Here is a 19,741-nt window from a genome sequence, read left to right on the forward strand (position 1 = left end):
GGATTGGATTGAGAATAGTTGTGTGTTGAGGACCCTAGGGTATCAGACTTGTGTGAAATTGGTAGCGTGTCGGGAGGATGAGAGGGTTTGTCATGGGAGGGAGAATGCTTCTGATGAATTCTTTTACTGTTATGCTGCGTTATTCTACGATTTGTATGTAAGATTGCCGTTCACCACTTTCCAAATGGATGTTTTGCGAACCCTGAATGTTGCACCGAGCCAATTGCATCCCAATAGTTGGGGATATGTACAGGCCTTCGGGGTGTTGTGTGGGGTGTTAGGAATTAGGCCTACTGTAGGTTTGTTTTTGTACTTCTTTAGATGTCGCCCGCTTGCGACGAAGGGGTGGGTGTCACTGATTTCAGAACCAGGTAATGCAATGTTAGAGCTTTACCTGCAATCGTATAGGGGTTTTAAGGAAAAATTTTTTAAGGTGTCGATCACCGATGCTGGTCGACGGTTCTTTTTTGATGATGAGGGGAATCCCAGATTTCCCTTATATTGGACACAGGAGCCTCTGAAATTTACCTCGTGGCCGGAGGATAAGATGACGATTGAAGAGTTGGAGGCTTTGAGTGTGTTGACCTCGTTGCCACGCCCCTTCTCTTCACGTCAGATTATAGATTGCCTCGAGTTCGATGACGCGGGGGCGAGGGTGTTTGGTATGTGTCTTTACCTACTACTTTTTTAAATTGTTATGTTGTTGCTGACCAGTGTGGATGGATGTTTGTGTTTGCAGAGATAATGGGGAGGAAAGGTAGTGGTCGCAATTGGTTTCAGACCATTGATAGCGAGAGGGATGAAGGTAATCGTCCGGGGTCGTCCGTTGAGCAACAACGCTCCCAGGTGCCACCAGCTGGTCCACCTCCAGTCGTAGTGGCGTCGGTTGGGGAGACAACACAAGTTGAGGTGCCCCTTGTGCGTAAAAGGAAGGCCAAGACAGTCGACCCCAACCGCGAGGCGTCAAAGAAAAGTAAGGAGGTGGTTGAAGACACTGAACGTCCCCTTCCGCTGGGCATATGGGATCGCGCCTTCATGCCGGGTCATAGAGTGGACCTCAACATGGATGCTTCAGAGAAGAAGGTGATCGAGAATATGAGCGAGCAACAAATTGCTGACAGCTTGCTGGAGATGAACACACGAGCACAAGCGCTGGCTTGGCATCTGGCGTATGCTTCGGATAGGGGTCAGATGCGGTCTGAGTTAGAGAAGGTGCGTGCCCAACTGAAAGAGCTTGCCGAGGTCCATGCTGGCTGTGAGGCCAGGCAGAAGCGTGCTGAAGAACTTTTGAAGGAGGGCGAGGCACGATGGAATAAGACTCGGGAAGCTGGGGTGGTCCTCCAACAAGAACGCGATCAGATGGCGAGGGATCTGGATCAAGCGAAGAACTCGATGCTGATAGTGGCCCGAGAGAGGAATGCGCTGAAGGTAGAGATCTTTGAGCACAAGGAGTTGATCGAGGAGCTGAAGGATGCGGTCATGGATGAACATAAGAAGGGCTTCAGGAAGGCTTTGAGGCAAGTCGGGCACTTGCTTCAGATATCGACCAAGGGAGCTGAATTTGACGTCCGTAAGGATGTGCATGAAGGTCACCTGAAGCCCTTGAAAGAAATTTCCGGAGGACGCTGTCCTCGAGGGGGAAGAGGATGAAGAGGTGGTCGCCAACAACGAGCCCCGAAGGAGCAATGGAGGTGGATGAGCCCGCCAAGGAGAGTGCTGAAGCTGTTGAAGGCGACACATCTAAAATTGTAATAGATTAGGATGTAGTAAGGATTTGTACATACATACTTGAATATTTTGTTGATGACTATGATCGTGAAACTTGATAATACATGAATGCTTGACGTTGAAATAGAGTGCGTTTTGCATGTTTGGCGATATTGCAGTTTGTTTTTTTAACTCAGGTGATTCTGCCACTTATTTGTAGTGATCGTTAAGTGTGAGTGTCGAGTACGCTGGTAACGTGTCGTGGGACAGTCGAGTGCGATAGTCGCGTGAGGAAAATATTGGGTGTTCGAGGGTGAACATCTACCCGAGGGAGTGTATCCCAAGCATATTGGGTGTTCAAGGGTGAACATCGACCAATGGGAGTGTATCCCGAACGGACTCGGTGTTCAAGGGTGAACATCTACCAGTGAGTGTGCTCTTAAGCCCTTTGTGTGTAGAAGGGTCCGGTACGACAAGCCTGGGACTCGACATTAGCACAGTGATAAATGAATCTAAACAATAACATGATGAAATGTAATCTTTATTTGATAACTGAACTTGATAGTGTTGTAAAAAGAATGAACAAGACATGGACGTTAACTAAAGTAATGTTTGAGGTGGGTGGCGTTCCAGGTATTGGGGACTGGTCGTCCATCAAGAAGCTGGAGGCGATATGCGCCGTTCAACATGTTCTCTGCGACCCGAAAGGGTCCTTCCCAGTTAGCTGCAAGCTTGCCATGGGCTCGATTCTTCCGAGCCTCTCCCCGCTTTCGCCACACCAAATCGCCACTTTTGAAGGCTCTGGGCTTGACCTTGGTATTGTATCGTCGAGAGAGCATGCGCTTCCGGGCCTCAGCGCGGATGGTGGCAACCTCTCGACGTTCAGGAAGGACGTCGAGATTCGTCCGTAACTGCTCTTCATTAAGCGACATATCAGTGATTTGGCGTCTCAATGAGGGCTCGCCTACCTCGACTGGGAGCATGGCATCAGTGCCGTAGGTTAAGTTGAAGGGCGTGTCCCCGGTAGATCCATGGGGAGTGCATCTGTATGCCCAAAGGACTTCTGGTAGCTCCTCCACCCATAAACTCTTGGCGTCACCGAGTCGCTTTTTTAGCTCTGTCAGAACTGCTTTGTTTGCGGCCTCGGCTTGGCCGTTTGTTTGAGGATGCTCGACTGATGAGGTGACATGCTTAATGCCTAAATTGCTAAGGAAATCCTCCAACTTGCGTTCGATGAATTGGCGACCATTGTCGGTGATGATCTTCTGAGGGAGACCGAACCGACAGATGAGACGCCAAATGAATTTCTGCACTCGTTGGGCGCTGATGACAGACAGTGGCTCAACTTCTATCCATTTTGTGAAATAATCAACCGCCACTAAGAGGAACTTGTTTTGCGCTTTGGCGATCGGCAGAGGTCCCACTATGTCGAGACCCCATTGGGCGAATGGCCAAGGAGAAACAATATTATGCAAATCTTCGGGAGGTGCATGTATGTCGTGACCATGTGCTTGACAGGAGAAACACTTCTTGACGAAAGCCTCACAATCGTGGTCGAGCGTAGGCCAGTAGTACCCTGCACGGAGTACACGTGCTCTCAGGGTGCGTTTGCCAGAGTGGAAGCCACATATTCCGGTGTGCAATTCACGCAGTACATAGTCCGCCTCCTCTTCTAAGATGCATTTCAGCAGAGGAGTGCTATGGCCGCGACGATATAGGTCGTCACCTATACACAAAAAACGCGCAATGCGTTTGGAATCAGCCACGGTGATGTTATCTCCTTTCTCCTGCCGCTCCATGAGATGTTTGAAGTTCTGTCGCCAGTCTGTCATAGGTGTTGACACATTGGTGACGAAAGCTTCCACCACAGGACGGTCGAGTGTCATCCGAATGACTGAGGATAACTGTGCTCGCTCTTTACAATGAGTTAATTTAGACAAAAGGTCTGCTCTTGCGTTTTGCTCCCTGGGTATATGGAGGATATTAATCTCGGCAAAATCTCGGAGTAAGGTCTGAACCGTGTGGAAGTAACGTAACAGCTGATTGTCCTTGACTTGATAGACTCCATTCACATGGCTGACGACCAACTTCGAGTCCATTCGACACTCTAAATGCTCGACCGAGAACTCTCTGGCCAGGGATAATCCGGCGATCAGGGCTTCGTACTCGGCCTGGTTGTTGCTAACTGGAAAGTTGAATATGATGGCTTGTTCTATAACTGAACCATCAGGCCCTTCTAGGACGATGCCGGCACCTCCCCCCTTTTTGTCGGAAGAGCCGTCGACACTGAGTAGCCACGTTGTCGTTGAGTCTTCTTGGGCAGGTATGAGCTCAGATGCGAAATCTGCCAAATGTTGGCCCTTGATAGACCCACGTGGCTCGTAACGGAGTCCGAACTCAGATAGTTCGACTGACCAGGCGACCATTCTTCCTGCCAAGTCTGGTTTGCGGAGGATCTTGGCTATGGGGTGATCTGTGCGGACTACCACCTGATGGCTCTGGAAGTACGGGCGAAGTCGTCTAGAGGCGGTGAGAAGGGCCAATGCGAACTTCTCAATTCGAGAATATCGCTCCTCTGCCCCTTGCAATGTACGACTGGTAAAATATATTAACTTGAGGGAGGGTGCTTCCTGTACCAAGGCTGCACTAACGGCATGCTGGGAAGCTGAGATATACAGCTGCAAGTCGGATCCCTCGTCCGGCCGAGCCATAACGGGAGGACTGGTTAAGATGTGTTTGACGGTGTTGAATGCAGTCTCACAATCATCGTCCCAGTGTTGCGGGGAACCCTTTTTCAAATTCCTAAGGATGGGTTTGATGTGTTCAGCCAGCTTTGGAATAAATCTGGATAGGGCGGTGAGGCGACCCACTAGACGTTGTACCTCCCTCAGGGTCTTTGGAGAAGACATGTCTAGTACCGCCCTGCACTTGTCGGGGTTGGCTTCGATGCCTCGACGTGTGAGCATGAATCCTAAGAACTTTCCTGCGGGGACGCCGAAAGTACATTTGGAAGGATTGAGGCGCATGCTGTACCGTCGGAGTTGGCCGAAGACCTCCTTCAAATCCTGCAGGTGCTGTTCCACAGAATTGCTGCGAATGACCATGTCGTCAACATACACGTCCATACAACGTCCTATCTGATGATGGAAGACTTTATCCATGAGGCGTTGATAAGTGGCCCCGGCATTTTTCAATCCAAACGGCATGACTTCGTAGCAGTAATTGGCGCGTTCGGTGATGAAGGCTGTTTTGCTTTGATCGGGGTGATACATAGGGATCTGGTTGTACCCCGAGTAAGCGTCTAGAAAACTTAATACGACATGACCCGAAGCTCCATCTACGAGGCGATCGATGCTGGGCAGGGGATACGAGTCTTTAGGGCATGCCTTGTTGAGGTCAGTGAAATCGACACACATCCGCCATTGACCGTTCGACTTCTTGACCATAACTACGTTTGACAGCCACGTAGTGTACGTTAACTCCCTGATGAATCGGGCGTTCCTCAACTTGTCGACCTCAACCTGGATGGCTTGACGCTTTTCCTCTCCGAACCTTCGCTTCTTCTGGGCGACTGGTCGTGCCTCCCGGAAGATTGACAACCTGTGAGCCATAACCCCTGGATGGATTCCTGGCATGTCAGCGGCTGTCCATGCGAATAAGTCTGCATTGGTTCGCAGTATATGACCTAGGGCGTGTTCCTCGCCCAAGGGAAGGTTTCCGCCAATGCTGGTGGTTTTAGACGCGTCATTCGTCAGGGATAGGAGTTTGACTTCGCCTTGCGGATGAAGACGTTCGTCTACATTGGTCCGGGGGTCTAAGTCAACTGCTGCTGCCTCGACTCCTTTTGCCCTTTTGGATGGAACAAAAGGGGTGACTTTTAGCCCGGCGACATAACATTGTCGGGCTGTTTGCTGGTCGGCTCTGACGGTACAAATAGTACCATGATCTGTCGGGAACTTCATGGCGAGGTGGGGAGTAGATACTATTGCCCCGAACGCATTCAGGCAAGGTCGTCCTAGCAGAGCATTGTACGACGTGTTCGCCTCGACCAAAAGAAATCGGACCCGAAGCTCAGGAGCTTCTCGACTTGTTCCGAGCCGAGTCCGTAGGTCAAGGTATCCCCTGGTGTCTACTCTTTCCCCTGAGAATCCGACAATCTGCTCGTTAAACGGGGCGATGAGATCCTCGGATAGGTCCATTTTCTGAAAGGTGGACCAGTACAAGATATTGACTGAACTTCCTTGATCGACGAGGACTTTGCTGACATCATAACGAGCTATGTTAGCCGTGATGACCATAGGATCGTCATGGTCGGGGTCGGGTGCATGGAAGTCAGCGTTCGTGAACGTAATGTCGGGGATCGACCGAGCCTGCCGCTCGACCATATGGACCGACTTCAATTGTCTCAAATGTCGCTTCCTCGCCGAAGCCGACACGTCTCTCTCTATGCGTCGAGGCGGACTGCGCGACCGCCTGCGGTGTCGATCATCCCTGGGGGGTGATCGCTGGGGACTTCGCCTAGGAGGGTCTCTTCGGCGAGGAGTTGTTGCTCTAGTGGAAACTCTCTCCTTGACATAGTTCTGGAGATAACCTGCCCGAATGAGTCGTTCTAACTCGTCTTTTACCATGTTGCACTCTTCCGTGTCGTGGCCATGGTTCATGTGGAACCGGCAGGTTTTGCTGTTATTCGCATTCTTGGGAGTGACTTTTCGCCGCACGGTGAGAAGTTCGGCGTGTAAGGCCTCTTCCAGTACCCTCGCCCTTGGTGCGTTGAGGGTCGTGTAACGATCATATTTAGATGTCCACCCCGACTCCTTCCGAGGTACTCGGTCTGGCCTGTAGTCGTTGGGGGGTCGTTTCGCTGGTTTTCTTGTCTCCTGATTGGGGGCATCTTGGTGGTGCTTCTTTCTAGCGTTTCGGTGGTCTTCAATGCGGATGAATTTTGCCACAGTAGATTGTAATTCTTCCATGGATGCTGGAGGGTCAGCATATAATTGTTCTGAAAATTGCCCCGGCTTTAAGCAGGACGACAGATTGCTGATGATGAAAGTAGGAGTTATGTCTGGTACCCGCCGGGCTGTCTCGATGTACCGCTGCATGAAAGCTTTCAAGGTCTCATCCTTCTCCTGTCTGGTATGGACAAGCTCAGTAGCAGTCATTGCCGGTTTTTTATTGGCCGCGTACTGTTTCCGGAATAAAGATTCGACGGTTGCGAAGCAATCTATGGAATTTCGGGGAAGTTTATGGAACCATTCCAGAGCTTCCCCCTTGAGGGATAAGGAGAAAGCTCTGCATATCACCGGATCGCTATCGGTATAGAATGCCATGGCATCTATAAAATTGCGTAGATGGTCATCAGGATCTTCAGAGCCATTGTAGCGTTCCAGAGTTGGAGGAGGCTTGTCCGGCATGTTTGCTTGCATGATGGCTTCTGTGAATGGAAGCAGGTTAGTGAGGCGCATAGGAGTAGGCCCCCTCCTTCCTCCACCGGCTCGTTCGGAGGCTTCCCCATGATGGCTGGCATCGTTATCCTCCTGTCTGTTGGAAGCATATAACTCTGTGCTCGCAGTGCCGCCATCTCCTCTGCGTGTTTACGCTGAATCTCCTGCATGGTTTGTGCCTGTGCCTCAAGTTGCGCTTGCAATTGCCTGATCAAATCGTGCGTATCGGAATTTTCCATTGCTCCGGTGGTCGTTGTTGGGATAGTAATCTCGGGCCCCACGGTGGGCGCCAAAATGTTTCTGTAGGGGTGTGGAGACCAAGATACGAACCTAACAACCTTGCTCCGTTTCTCTCTTATGCTGGTTTCACTGTGTTGTAGTTCTCTCTCTCTTCTCTGATCCTCGTAAGCACAGTGGGTTGGGTACCTGCAAAGGCACTCCGACGCTCAAGTCAACAGGGGTGTTGTTTGAAATATGAAAATCTCAATCAATTTTCTCTTAGGGGAAAAACGTACCTTTTTTCTGGTGTGCTTCGTATATTTAAATTAGCATAATAAACCGTTTACCTGAAAATCCGGTCAGTTACTGAAGTAGAAGTTGTAACCGTCGAATTGTGCGCTGACACTGAGTCAATTATTTCCACGATATATGGTCGTGATTCGCGGCGTTATTCAGTCAAGGTGTGTAACTGCTAGATCACGGTGTCGCATTCTGTATGTCGATCATCATTCGTGTCGACCTAAGTGGATGACGTGTCGGACGTATGTCTCATGTCGCGACATCGCTTATGCGGCTGTCGAGCCTCAAATGGTCGAGAGCGCCACGTGGTCGTAATCAATTACGGTCGGTTATCAAGTGATCGACCAAGCTGTGTGGTCGAACGTCATTACAGTAACCTTCAGTGGTTGTTATTGGTTGACCGTTGGAGGGTTAGGTATCCTATAGTACACAAGTTATGACAAAAAAATACAAAATAGTTTTTAAATATTTTGTTAATAGTTTTTCAATTAGTACCAAATTAGTCTTTAAAATCATACCTTAATGATAAAATACTTTTGTATAAGAGTCGTTTTATATATTTAGAATAAATCAGTTTTTTAAGAATTAAACTAGAAACCTCTCACCAATTAAAAGACCAATTAATTAATTTTTTGTTTTATTCTTAAGTTAATTTATTCACATCAATTACCCATTTATTTTTCTAAAATCTAACTGTTCCATATAATAATTTTCTAAACTTTAGTTTCATTATAATGAAAGCATGGATAAAAGAAACAAAAAATGAAAACTAAACAAAATTTGGTTAATTGAATTGATAGAAAAGAGAGAAAAACAACATGACTGTCAATATGGTTATGATATATAAATTTTGTTTTTTCTTTGTATATCTCTTATTTTCTATTATTTTAGCACAGCATAGGACTTTGAAGTGAATAAAGATATAATGAAATTGTTTTAGAAAACAAATGCTTTAACTGACCTGGTTGAGCATGCACTAGAACAAGTAGAACAGCTAAAACAGCAACTTAGAAACTCATCACATTGTATATGTTGACTTAGATCACGTAGTCAACAACTCAATATGGGTCATAAAATAAATAGTACTTGAATTTTCCTATTAATCAAAGGGAAATTGAAATAAAACAGATTAAATATATTTTTGTGACCAAAGTGTAATTCATTTAAAGAAAACAGCATAAAAAAGCTGAATATTAGCACAAAAGTATACATATTTAAAGCTTTATATATATGTTTTTATCTTAAAGAGTGAGGGATTATGACCTAGAGCATGAAAAAAAAAATGCAGAGACGAAGATTTGGCCAACTACAAACCTGCATGTATGAAGAAGAAAGAAGAAATATATGTTACCTATATATGTGCAGTGATGTGATCTGAATATCTGGTGTTCCAAGACTACTACTCACCTTACCATCCATCAAACCTCTATATTTTAGCTTAATAATATACTGTAAGAGTTTGTCCTTTATACAAAGAAACAGAGGTTGAGTACTATGAAGTGACTAGGTCAGAAAAAAAAAAAAACAATAAAAAGGACAATGACGGTTGACTCTATGGTTGCCGTTGGATGTTAGCTTCAGTTTCAGGCTGATGCCAAAACCTAACCTTATGATCCACGCCACTGCGTCATTCAAATCTTGGTTTTTGTATATTATTCCTAACGCGTTTTGGAATGACTAAAAACTGACGGATAGGAGACGGTATAAAATTAAAATTAAAAATTTATGAATTATAAAATTATAAGATATAATTTTATTATTTGTAATTTTGTATTTTATAATTCTATAATTATATATATTCAAAATGTATAATTTAAAATATATTTTTAGATTAAAAATATATTCTATATTATTAAAATTAAAATATGTTTTTGAATTATTTAACATAAAATATATTTTAAATTTTAAATTACACAATTTTAGAATTAATTTCCATAATCCAAAATACAGGTCTAATTTATGAACAATTTGAACTTTTTCCATACTTATATAGAAAAAAGAGTGAAGGGTACTAAAAGAAATAGATGATGCAATTTGTAGGTGCATTTGGGGTGTGTTTAAATTCATATATAAACAATTGCATATTAGTGTAAAAATTATGATTAGGAATAACTAAATAGTTTATAAACATGTGATTGAAACTAAATGGATATTAATGATAATGTATAGCAGTAGATACTCAACCCATCCCTATTTATGACCATACCATGCAAAATATTAAAAAAAGAAACATAAAAGAGAGGAGACTAATAACATGAAGATGTTTAAGAAAAATAAATCAATATCGTAGCTAGTAAAAAAAAACACACATATATATATATTTAAAGTAAACAAACCGTGTAATTTGTTCGGGAAAGCTTTTTTTTTTCAGCTAATATGTTATTTCTCCTAGGTACATGTTTTTTTGTTGGATAAATGGATATGGAGAGTGGTTTAATATGCTTATGATGAACAGTAGAAGACTCCAAAGAATATCTTGCACTACAGACCATGACTTGACTTAACTATAATTATTATAAGGATTTTGTTATAATGTGATTAATTAATGACTATAGGTCAGAAAGATTCCCACTGTGGAGGGACAAACTAAAAACTAACAGAAAACTAATGGAGAGAGTAGTTTAATATATTTTTTTATGACTAAGTATTTAACATGGCAAATTGAATAATAACAGAGATGACATAAGTAGATAGATTGTTTTATTTTTATTAACTTGTTTTGTATGACAACATTGTTTATTTATTTTAGGTTTGATTATTAATTTAATTCTTATATTCGTTTAAATTATTTAATTAATTTTTTTTAATTTAATATTGTATATATAAAGATGATAAATATTTGTACTCATAATTTTTTTTTCTAATTTCTTATATAAATCTTTTTACACAGCTAATTATATAAAGTAAGTTACCCATGTGTGGTTCTCCTTCTGGGTTGCTTCTTTTTATCCTATTCGAGATGTTTATGTTGTGGTTCTTTCACCATATGAACCTGAAAAAGATATAATCTTTCTGATCCACAACCACTCACTGACATCTATTCCTCGTTTAATATTGCGAATCCATCAATACTCTCTTCCTCATTTAATATGATGACTCTCCATCAATCTCTCTAACTTGTATGATTTAGATTTAATCAATTTGATTTTAAAAAATTTATAAAATATGAAATTATAAGCTTTGAAATGATTTTTTACATTTATAATAATTTCAAAGAAATTATACATTTAAAAAAAATCACAAATAAAATGTATCTTTATCTATTATCTCATTTACTAATAAATATTCTAATAAAAGTATATTTTAGTGACAGTCAGTACTAGTACTAAGGTAAATTATTTAATATATAATGGTTACTTGAAACTACGCCTTTAAAAATAATTAATTTTATTACTTTTTATACATGACTCTAAGCAAATAAAGTATTAAGCACCGAATGACGAGTTTACACATTCAATCATTCGTATCTCTAAGTAAAAGTACACTAATAAGAAATTCCAGATCAGCTATCTAATGAAGAATAAGAGAAATAATAAATAAAAATAGTAAGATTTTAATGCAAATTATAATAACTAATTAATTTTAACTTATTATTACTATTTTATATAACATATTTCTGGAGAAAGTGACTTTTTTTTACGAAAAGTTATTTTAACTTTAGTATATTTTTTTACATATTCAATATGACCGACTTCAATTTTAAGAAAATAAAAAGAATCAGTTAAAAATTGAGTAAAATTAACTACAATTATGTTATTTTTTTGGAAAAAAAAAGTCACCGAAATTGGTTAATTCCCCATATTTCCTCGTATATCAAAAGCCATAAAGATCCATTATGTCTTGATATTTTCTCATTACTTCTCTTGAATTCCAACAAAACTAATTGTTATAACGAAGCAATAAAATAATAAAAATGGCTAGTGATTATTTTTTACGAAACTTTAGTTTACAGATTCATAATAGTATTTTTAACTTTTATTTATTCAAAGCCTACACAATAATTTTTCAATTTTTAATTTGAAATAATATATAAAACATCAAGTATACTTGTTGACATACACGGATATAAAAATAATTACAAAATTTCTAAATGCGTTGCAAGGATTAAGCTTTTGAAGTCGTATACTATTTTTGAAACATAATCAAACTTATTAGTTAAGAAGACTTTAAAAAAAATTAAAAAGGTTAGAACTTATGATTTTAGAAAATTCCCTTAAAATCTGAGAAACTGACAAATTTATTTCTGTGATCATTTCTTCATTTACATTTGGGTTCATTTCTTCGTTCTAGTGGTTCACTATGCATATAAGAGGGCAAAACAAAGATAGATTGTTCAATAAATATAATGCAAAAAAATTGATAATAACAGCTTTTCAATTCTCATTTTTTATTTCAATACTGATATGCATTCTACATTACCGCTATCACCACTTCCAAACAACACGACAGATTGATAAAAGTGATCAAAGTAAAGCACCTAATAACCAACTTCTTGTACAACATCAATTTCCCTTTTTACAACGTTATTACATGATTCTTATGTTGAGTAGCGTTTACCTAGCCGACGGCATGAATTCGCTGTCAACATTCTCGCTGACCGGTGCAACTGAATACTTGGGATCAGCACCACCTGTTCTAGCTAATTCGGTCGCTAAAGCCTCCTGTAGTTCAATCACTACCACACTCATCATTGGCCTTTCGTTGGGATTTGGAGAAACACAAGCCATTGCTATTTCTACGGCTTTCCATGCTGAGTTTATGTCAAAATTTCCTTCTAAGCTTGAGTCAACTATGGCCCTGATATCCCCTTTTGATACCATCAAGTTAACTCGTTCACTTATGTGACCCGTTTCTTCATTCCCGGCCATTACTGGTTGATTTGTGATTATTTCCAAAAGAACAACTCCAAAGCTATAAACATCACTTTTCTGTGTTAATCTATTAGAAGAATGGTAGCTGCAAGAGAAGTCATGAAACCCAAATTATTTACTCTTGGTGGATTTTGTGATGATAACTCAAATATCACGTGGAAAACCTCACTATATTTTCCTACAAAATGATCGAAAGGGCAACAATTAAGTACTTACTGAGGGTCCAGATAACCAAGTGTACCAGCAACAATAGTTGACACATGAGATCTTCCATCATCTGGGACAACTTTGGATAGACCAAAATCAGATAACTTTGCTTGGAAGAGTTCATTCAACAAGATGTTTGAAGACTTTACATCTCTGTGGATTATAGGAGTCATGCAACCATTATGCAGATATTCCAATCCTGATATTAGATTTAGAATTGCGGCAAACGTGTTAGGAAGGTAAAAGGGATTTAACATAAATTCACAGTTCGAATTTTACTTTCTAACCTACGGCTGCATCCACTGCTACACGAAGTCTGTCCTTCCAGCTCAAGAATGGTGATTCGTTGTGTTTACCTACAAGAACAACTTCTGTAACTTTCTATTCTATACATGTTTGTTTTTGTTCAGTAAAAGTTATTCATACGACTCATACAGTTCTCTAATATTAAAAATTATTTATCCACAGTTTGAAAATTCAAATTTAACTTGGAAATTGATTTCACAACACAAGAAAATAAAATTATTTAAAACCAACCTGAGAGATGTTCTCGTAAGTTCCCTTTAGCCATGTATTCATATATAAGGCCCTTATTGGATCCTTCGTTACAGTAACCAATAAGGGATATCAAATTTTTGTGATGAACTCTGATTAGAAGTTTAATCTGGAAATAAAAGTCACAGCTATGTTAAACCATATAGGTTTGGTACCAAAGTCAGAAACCTAGAGTAAATTGATTAATAACTTATACCTCTGCTTGAAATTGTTGATAACCATGAACTGCTGATGGGGAAAGCATTTTCACTGCAACTGGAGTCTCATCGATAAAGCCCAGGTAAACTGTTCCAAATCCTCCCTTACCAATAATTCTATTGAAATTGTTAGTGATTTGAAGGACATCATTGTATGAATACATTTGACTTTTGCGTTGCTGGAACGAATTATCCTTTTCCGTGGATTTCTGTGAAATCCCACTCAGATGATTTACTGCCACTGGATATGTAAATTTTTCAATTTTTAAAAATAATTGGTTAAAAGATTAATTTTTTGGCATGTTGTTAACAGAAAAAACGAATTTTTCGTAGTTATTTCGGCCTTACGTTTTGATTTTTTCCTTTTAAGGATCCACAATGTTCCAACGGCTATTAGAAGAAATAAAACCCCACTGGTCGAGGCTACTGTGGGTGTAACAGTGTTTTTCTTTCTCTTCTTGTTGCATTGAGCAGATTCACATGGATATGGTTTTTGATCCACACTGGCATGGAAATCACAGAAAAATTATGATTCAAGTATCAGTAAACCTTACAAGTAATCCATAATTCAAATACATAAATCTATTTTGCTTGTGGTTAGAGATTGCGTGGATCCTGTATATATGAATCTCTAAAACTGCCTTGAATATAAGTAATTAATAATCATCAGCATAAATAATGAATTTGAGACTTTTTAATAAGATTCATACCTTAGTGAGAGAGAACCTTTGCGTGATTTTTCAACAAGTGCAGAGGGAATTGAACCGGAGAGGTCATTCTTCTCCAAGTTTCTAAAAAAAACAGTGTTTTCTATTATCTGATAGAGAGGATAACCTATACAGTGGTTGAGTAAATGAAGTAACTTACAATATCTTCAAGTGTTGTAAATGAGACAGAAAATCAGGAACTTCACCATATAAGTTATTGTTAGATAAATCCCTGGAAAACAAATAATATAGCGTTTTGAAAAATGTTTACATCTCGACTCATGTAGGAAAAGTTATGTCGATTCTTCACAAATAACAAGTACATATCGGAATCAATAAAAAGATAACGAGAGATTTTTCTGTCGGGTGAAATAAAAGAAACAAAAGAAAAAGAAACTAACAGCTTCTCCAACATGGTGAGGTTTGAGATTGAAGGGTCAATCTTTCCTGACAATCCACTCGAAGATAAATTCCTGTTTTGCTCAATGAACAGTTATATACGATGTGATCTTAATTAGTTTTATGAAGGTATAATAATAATTTGGCAAGCAAGACTTACAAAGCTTTGATTCTTGGGAACTCATTGTCATAAGTGCAGTTGAGACCATCCCACAAGTAGTCTACAGGGGAGCATGGATCACCTTCCCAGTCCCTTTTCACTCCATAAACTGACTTGATTCTTGTAATCGCTTCAACTTTTTTTCAATGCAAAAAGAGGGGTAGAAGGTAGTTAAGTTCATGCACAATGGTGGAAGCCAAATATACGTATTTAGAAAATGAAAAATACCATCTCCTTGGAATGTTTCTGGTTTCTGTAAATCTATTACTCTGTAAATTTCAATGGCACTGATGATGGGAGGCAGGGTTGAATTTTCGGTCCTCTCCAGTGAATATTCAATTTCTTTACCACTGATGGCTGACGAGGTATATAAAGTGTCGACGGCTAGGTATCGAGGAGAAAAATTTGGAACCATTAATTCACCGTTCCTCGTGATGTTGAATTGTCTTGTCTGATTCCTGGCTAACACTTGAATCTCCATGAAGTGCATGTACACATAGAATCGGTCACTTTCATCTTGTGGCCCCCATCTTATTACCAACGGATCACTATCATCTGCTGGTGTAACTGCGGTGCTCATGATAATAGGTCCCGGTTGGTAATCGCTCTGATTTAAAGAGTAAGGAATCGAAGCATTTAGTGAATTCCAATTTTCTCCGAAGTTTAAGGCATACCAGAAACGATCATAAACATCATTCGAGTACCTGTGAGAAAATCAGAATAAATTCAATGATGAATCAATAATTCAATCTTATAAGGCAAGAGATTTAATCCTAAACTATAATCTCACCTGTAGGCTTTTCTTGAACCCAAATCGCAGCGCATCCACTTGTAAAGTTCCAACGATCCGAATTGAGTGACGTATGTATCATTTTTCAAAGTCCTGAATTCTATGGCTGTTATAAATGGTGTACCATAGCCTGTGTTAACAAGACAGATTTGTACGAAATCTAGTAAAGGTACATGTATGATCTCATTGGATTGGTAAATGAATGCATTGTATATAAACACTGTATCCCAGTGGTTAGGTCCGAGAAGAAGATCAAACTGTGGTAACATATTTCGGCCATCATAATTTCCATACAGAAAAACAGTGCGGATGAGATACTTAGAGCCTCCTGTGACATTTATTTTGTAGCAGTTCCTTTTTCCTTCTGGGAAGCTTCGAAGCCTCCGGAGTTGCCGTTGATTGTATGTGTCGATGATCGCTTCAGATGATATATTCCCAATCACACCAGTATTTATTAACTTTGCATCCGAAACATAATTTATACCAAATACTGGATCGGTATAGCTCAAACCTGGATCAGCTCCGCAATCTATGCTGATGAATCCTAAAACATAAAATTGCATATATTACTGATACTGTTGCTACACACATATCGAGAAAATTAAATATTTATAAAGATAGAATATTTCTAGAAGTTACCATCCGGACATGATTCTATCAGTAGATTTTTCTAAAAAACATAAGGATGCTTTCTCGAAGAAAACCATTTCAAACAATTGAAGTGTTATTGACAAAATTTCAAATAATTTTTCATTGCTGGCCTATGATCCCGCAGGTTAATTGGATGGGAGATACATAAATTAAAATAATACGTTGGAAGGTTAATTGGATGGGAGATAGAAGTAAAAACAAAGTAGGAGTATGAAATTAAGTTCAGCTAAAGCAAACCTAAGAAAAAGTGGAAAACTCATCAATACAAATGTATACTATATGTACTTGACATATATATATATATATATATATCAATAAAAAATGTATAATAAAATTGGCTAGCATTTTACTCTCATTTTCTTTTGCATTACCCATTAGTATATTATTGGAATAACTTGGTTTTTTAGTGAAAATTGGATTTGTCGCAACATGCTACATAATATCAGTGTCAAAAAGATAATAGAGGTCCAATCGTTTTTTAGATTCCTAAGGTTACGCGTAGTCCTTTAGAACCACCAGGTTTGCGTGTCAAAAGCGTTGTGGACAAATTGACAATCTTTAATATGGTCATAGTTAACTAGTCCAAAAATCTTATTTTATGAGGTGTAAAAATATTTATTATAACGTATAAACTGGAAACATAATTCTAGACGTTAGAATAAATTATCATAGTATACTATTTTTTCACCAATAATTTATGACATATAAACTAAAAACATAGTTTTAGACGTTATAATAAGTTGTCATAATATACTATTTTTCACGAGCGATTAAGTGGCACCAAAACTTAAGAAAGATGCAGAGACGACCTCCTTCTTTCTCCTTAATTTGGACGTTGTTGAATTATAAACAAGTCAGTCTCCTTACTTAAATATTGATGTGACACTTGAGAAAGAGATAAAAATTGTCAGTCATGTTATAAGTGAGGGAGAGAGATAAAAAAATATATAAAGGTTTTTATTTTGTAGGAATTTAAATGTAACTACAACAAGGATGGGATCATGAGTATTGGAACATATATGAAAATAGGAACGGAACAAATAAATACATAGTTTTTCTCCTTCCTATTAAAAAAAAATCAAATATTACTAATATCTATATAATACTAAAATTTTCTATCAAATCGGGATTGTCATCTGGGTACAACTAAAATATAATATACAGAGCTTTACAAAATTGATTATTTTTTACTTTTACTTCACTTTTTTTTTCTCTTTAATTAAACAACTTTTATTTTTTCTCTTTTATATCTCTTCTTTTCTATTATTTTACCCAGCGTAAGACTTGAGTGAAAATTGAAGTAAATAATGATATAATGAAGTTGTTTGACAAAAACGAATGTTTTGCTTTAACAAACCTGGTTGAGCATGAGCTTGGATAAGTAGAACAGTTAAAAAAGCAATGTACAAAACCATCCACATTGTACTGGAAGGAGTCAACGTGGAGCTAACTGCAAACCCTTTTTAGAAAACCCTTTTTAGCCTTCGATCTGCAGCATAAAAATAATACTACTGAATTTATTTTGAAAACATATGTAGCATGGAAGGCTTAATATTAGCACAAAAACTGCGCAATGATTGGCTGCTATATATGCTACAAAAAGATACAGAACCAACATAATCAACTTCCTAAACACTTCGAGGAATATATACAAAAGAGACCAATAATAAACACTTTAAATTTTAATTTTGCTGTCATTGATCTTAAAGTTTATTGTCATTTAAGTAAACACCTAAAATTTTAATACTATCCTAATTAATCATTAAAAAATTTCATTTTTCATAAATGATTTTTTCTAACACATTTGAGTTAAATCATTTACATTAAATGTTACTAATTTATTAATTTCTCTTCTTCTTTTTTTACAGTTCGTATATATTAAATAACAAAAAATAGAAAAATAAATAAAAAATAAAATATATATAGATTATGTTTATTAAGTTTATTATGTTTTATTATTTTTAAACCATTATAGATAATATATAAAATAAATCTATAGACTTTTATTATAATTATTTTTTAAATCATATTAATTATACTTTTAGTTGATGACAGTGGAAACTATACACTTACACTTCATAGTTGTCAAATTTAATGAACACTATATACTAAATAATTATGTTAATGTGTGTGAACTTTTTTTTATTAATTGTTTGTATAGGAAAAAAATAAGAATTTGTTTTACTCAACACATCAAGTTGATACATTCTTTAAACGAGGTCAGACCAAATTTTTCTTTTTTTTTAAATGCAAAGAAATCACTGTTTAATTTGATTTATTTTCATGTTTGATTCATTTTTACAATCTATTTTTATTATATATTAATGTATATAAAAATAATTGTTACAAAGAAAAAATACTAATAAAATATTAACATTTAACAAAATGATTTAACTCGAACCTATTAAAAAAAGAAAATATATATTTATAAAAATTAGTAACATTATAGGATTATTTAGAATAAAATAAAATTTGTGTGATTTTATATGCTACAGTTAAGAACGAAGCTCGGAATGGAAAAAAAAGTGTAGAGATGAAGATTTGGCCAACAAGAAACCTGCATGTATGAAGAATAAGGAAGAAGAAAGAGCAAATATATGGTACCTACGCAGTGTAGTTTTGATGAAAATTTCTGGTGTTCCAAGACTACTATACTCACCTTACCATCCATCAAAGCTATATATATTTAGCATAATACTATACTGTAAGAGTTTGTCCCTTATACAAAGAAGCAGAGGTTGAGTATTATGGAGTGACTAGGTCAGAAACAAAAAACGACAACGATGGTTGACTCTGTGGTCGCGGTTGCACCTGGACAAAACAAAAAAACAACACAAAACGACAAAAAACAACAACACAAAACGACAATGACTTTTGATTCCATGGTTGTAATCGCACCATAACTTCGGTTCCGCCACTCACGTTAACTAATGGGACCACATGCATTCAGGCGTAGATTTTAAATGCAACGGGATGCTCTCCGTTATTAATTATGTCGCCGAATCTACAGTTTTTAACTCTCCTTTTTCTTGATAGAAAGTTAGTGTTATTTAGTGATTAAAAAAGTAATATTTTTTAATTTATGTACAAGTAAATAAATTTGAATAACTTACCTGATAATTAAATATTCAAATTAAGTTTAATCTAAAAATATTATTAGTCAGGATCCGCTTAACTTAACCTTATAATGGACGAAAACCATTTAACACGGTGATTCCATCCAGCTATGTGCCGGTCAGCGGAAGCATAACCATTTGGAAAATGTTATACCCATTTACAAGTAATGTCAATAGTCATCCATACAAATTTTTCATAAATATAGTACAGGATAAAGTATAATTATTTTATTTTTAAATTAAAATTTATTAATTCATAAAATATAATTTGTTAAAAAATTATGTCACTACTCAAAATTTAATTTTTAATTTGAATATAAACTAATTTTAGTTATTTTGAAAAAATTATTTCACTCTTTTTTCTTACAAATAATACTTATAAAAAGTGGAGAACAGATGGCTGCAAGGGAGAGATCGTTCG

At 37.9% G+C, this 19,741-nt stretch overlaps 1 protein-coding gene across 1 annotated transcript; it reads right to left on the reverse strand.

Annotated features, from left to right (window-relative positions):
* Positions 1-12,023: 12,023 nt before the first annotated feature.
* Positions 12,024-18,905, reverse strand: LOC124829516 (putative leucine-rich repeat receptor-like protein kinase At2g19210). Its single transcript, XM_088093140.1, has 14 exons — positions 18,809-18,905; positions 17,562-17,693; positions 15,554-16,097; positions 14,992-15,467; positions 14,764-14,899; positions 14,606-14,677; positions 14,365-14,436; positions 14,208-14,288; positions 13,846-14,000; positions 13,497-13,738; positions 13,283-13,409; positions 13,033-13,101; positions 12,755-12,944; positions 12,024-12,623 (listed from the first exon to the last, which is right to left on the reverse strand). Exons 2-14 carry the CDS (start codon positions 17,623-17,625, stop codon positions 12,221-12,223), a joined length of 2,631 nt encoding a protein of 876 aa, XP_087949266.1. The 5' UTR covers positions 17,626-17,693; positions 18,809-18,905; the 3' UTR covers positions 12,024-12,220.
* Positions 18,906-19,741: the final 836 nt, after the last annotated feature.

Source organism: Vigna umbellata, chromosome 6 (assembly GCF_029865625.1).
Source record: "Vigna umbellata cultivar VRB3 chromosome 6, Vumbellata_1.0, whole genome shotgun sequence".
NCBI lineage: Eukaryota > Viridiplantae > Streptophyta > Magnoliopsida > Fabales > Fabaceae > Vigna > Vigna umbellata.

Excerpts from the sequence above, each read along its gene's own strand:
- LOC124829516 (XM_088093140.1), bottom strand. The coding sequence starts at position 17,625 with ATGTGGATGGTTTTGTACATTGCTTTTTTAACTGTTCTACTTATCCAA. Across the intron at positions 13,410-13,496 it reads ATCAACAATTTCAAGCAGAG|ATTAAACTTCTAATCAGAGT; the intron begins GTATAAGTTATT and ends TTTTATTTCCAG. Across the intron at positions 12,945-13,032 it reads AGCAGTGGATGCAGCCGTAG|GATTGGAATATCTGCATAAT; the intron begins GTTAGAAAGTAA and ends ATCTAATATCAG.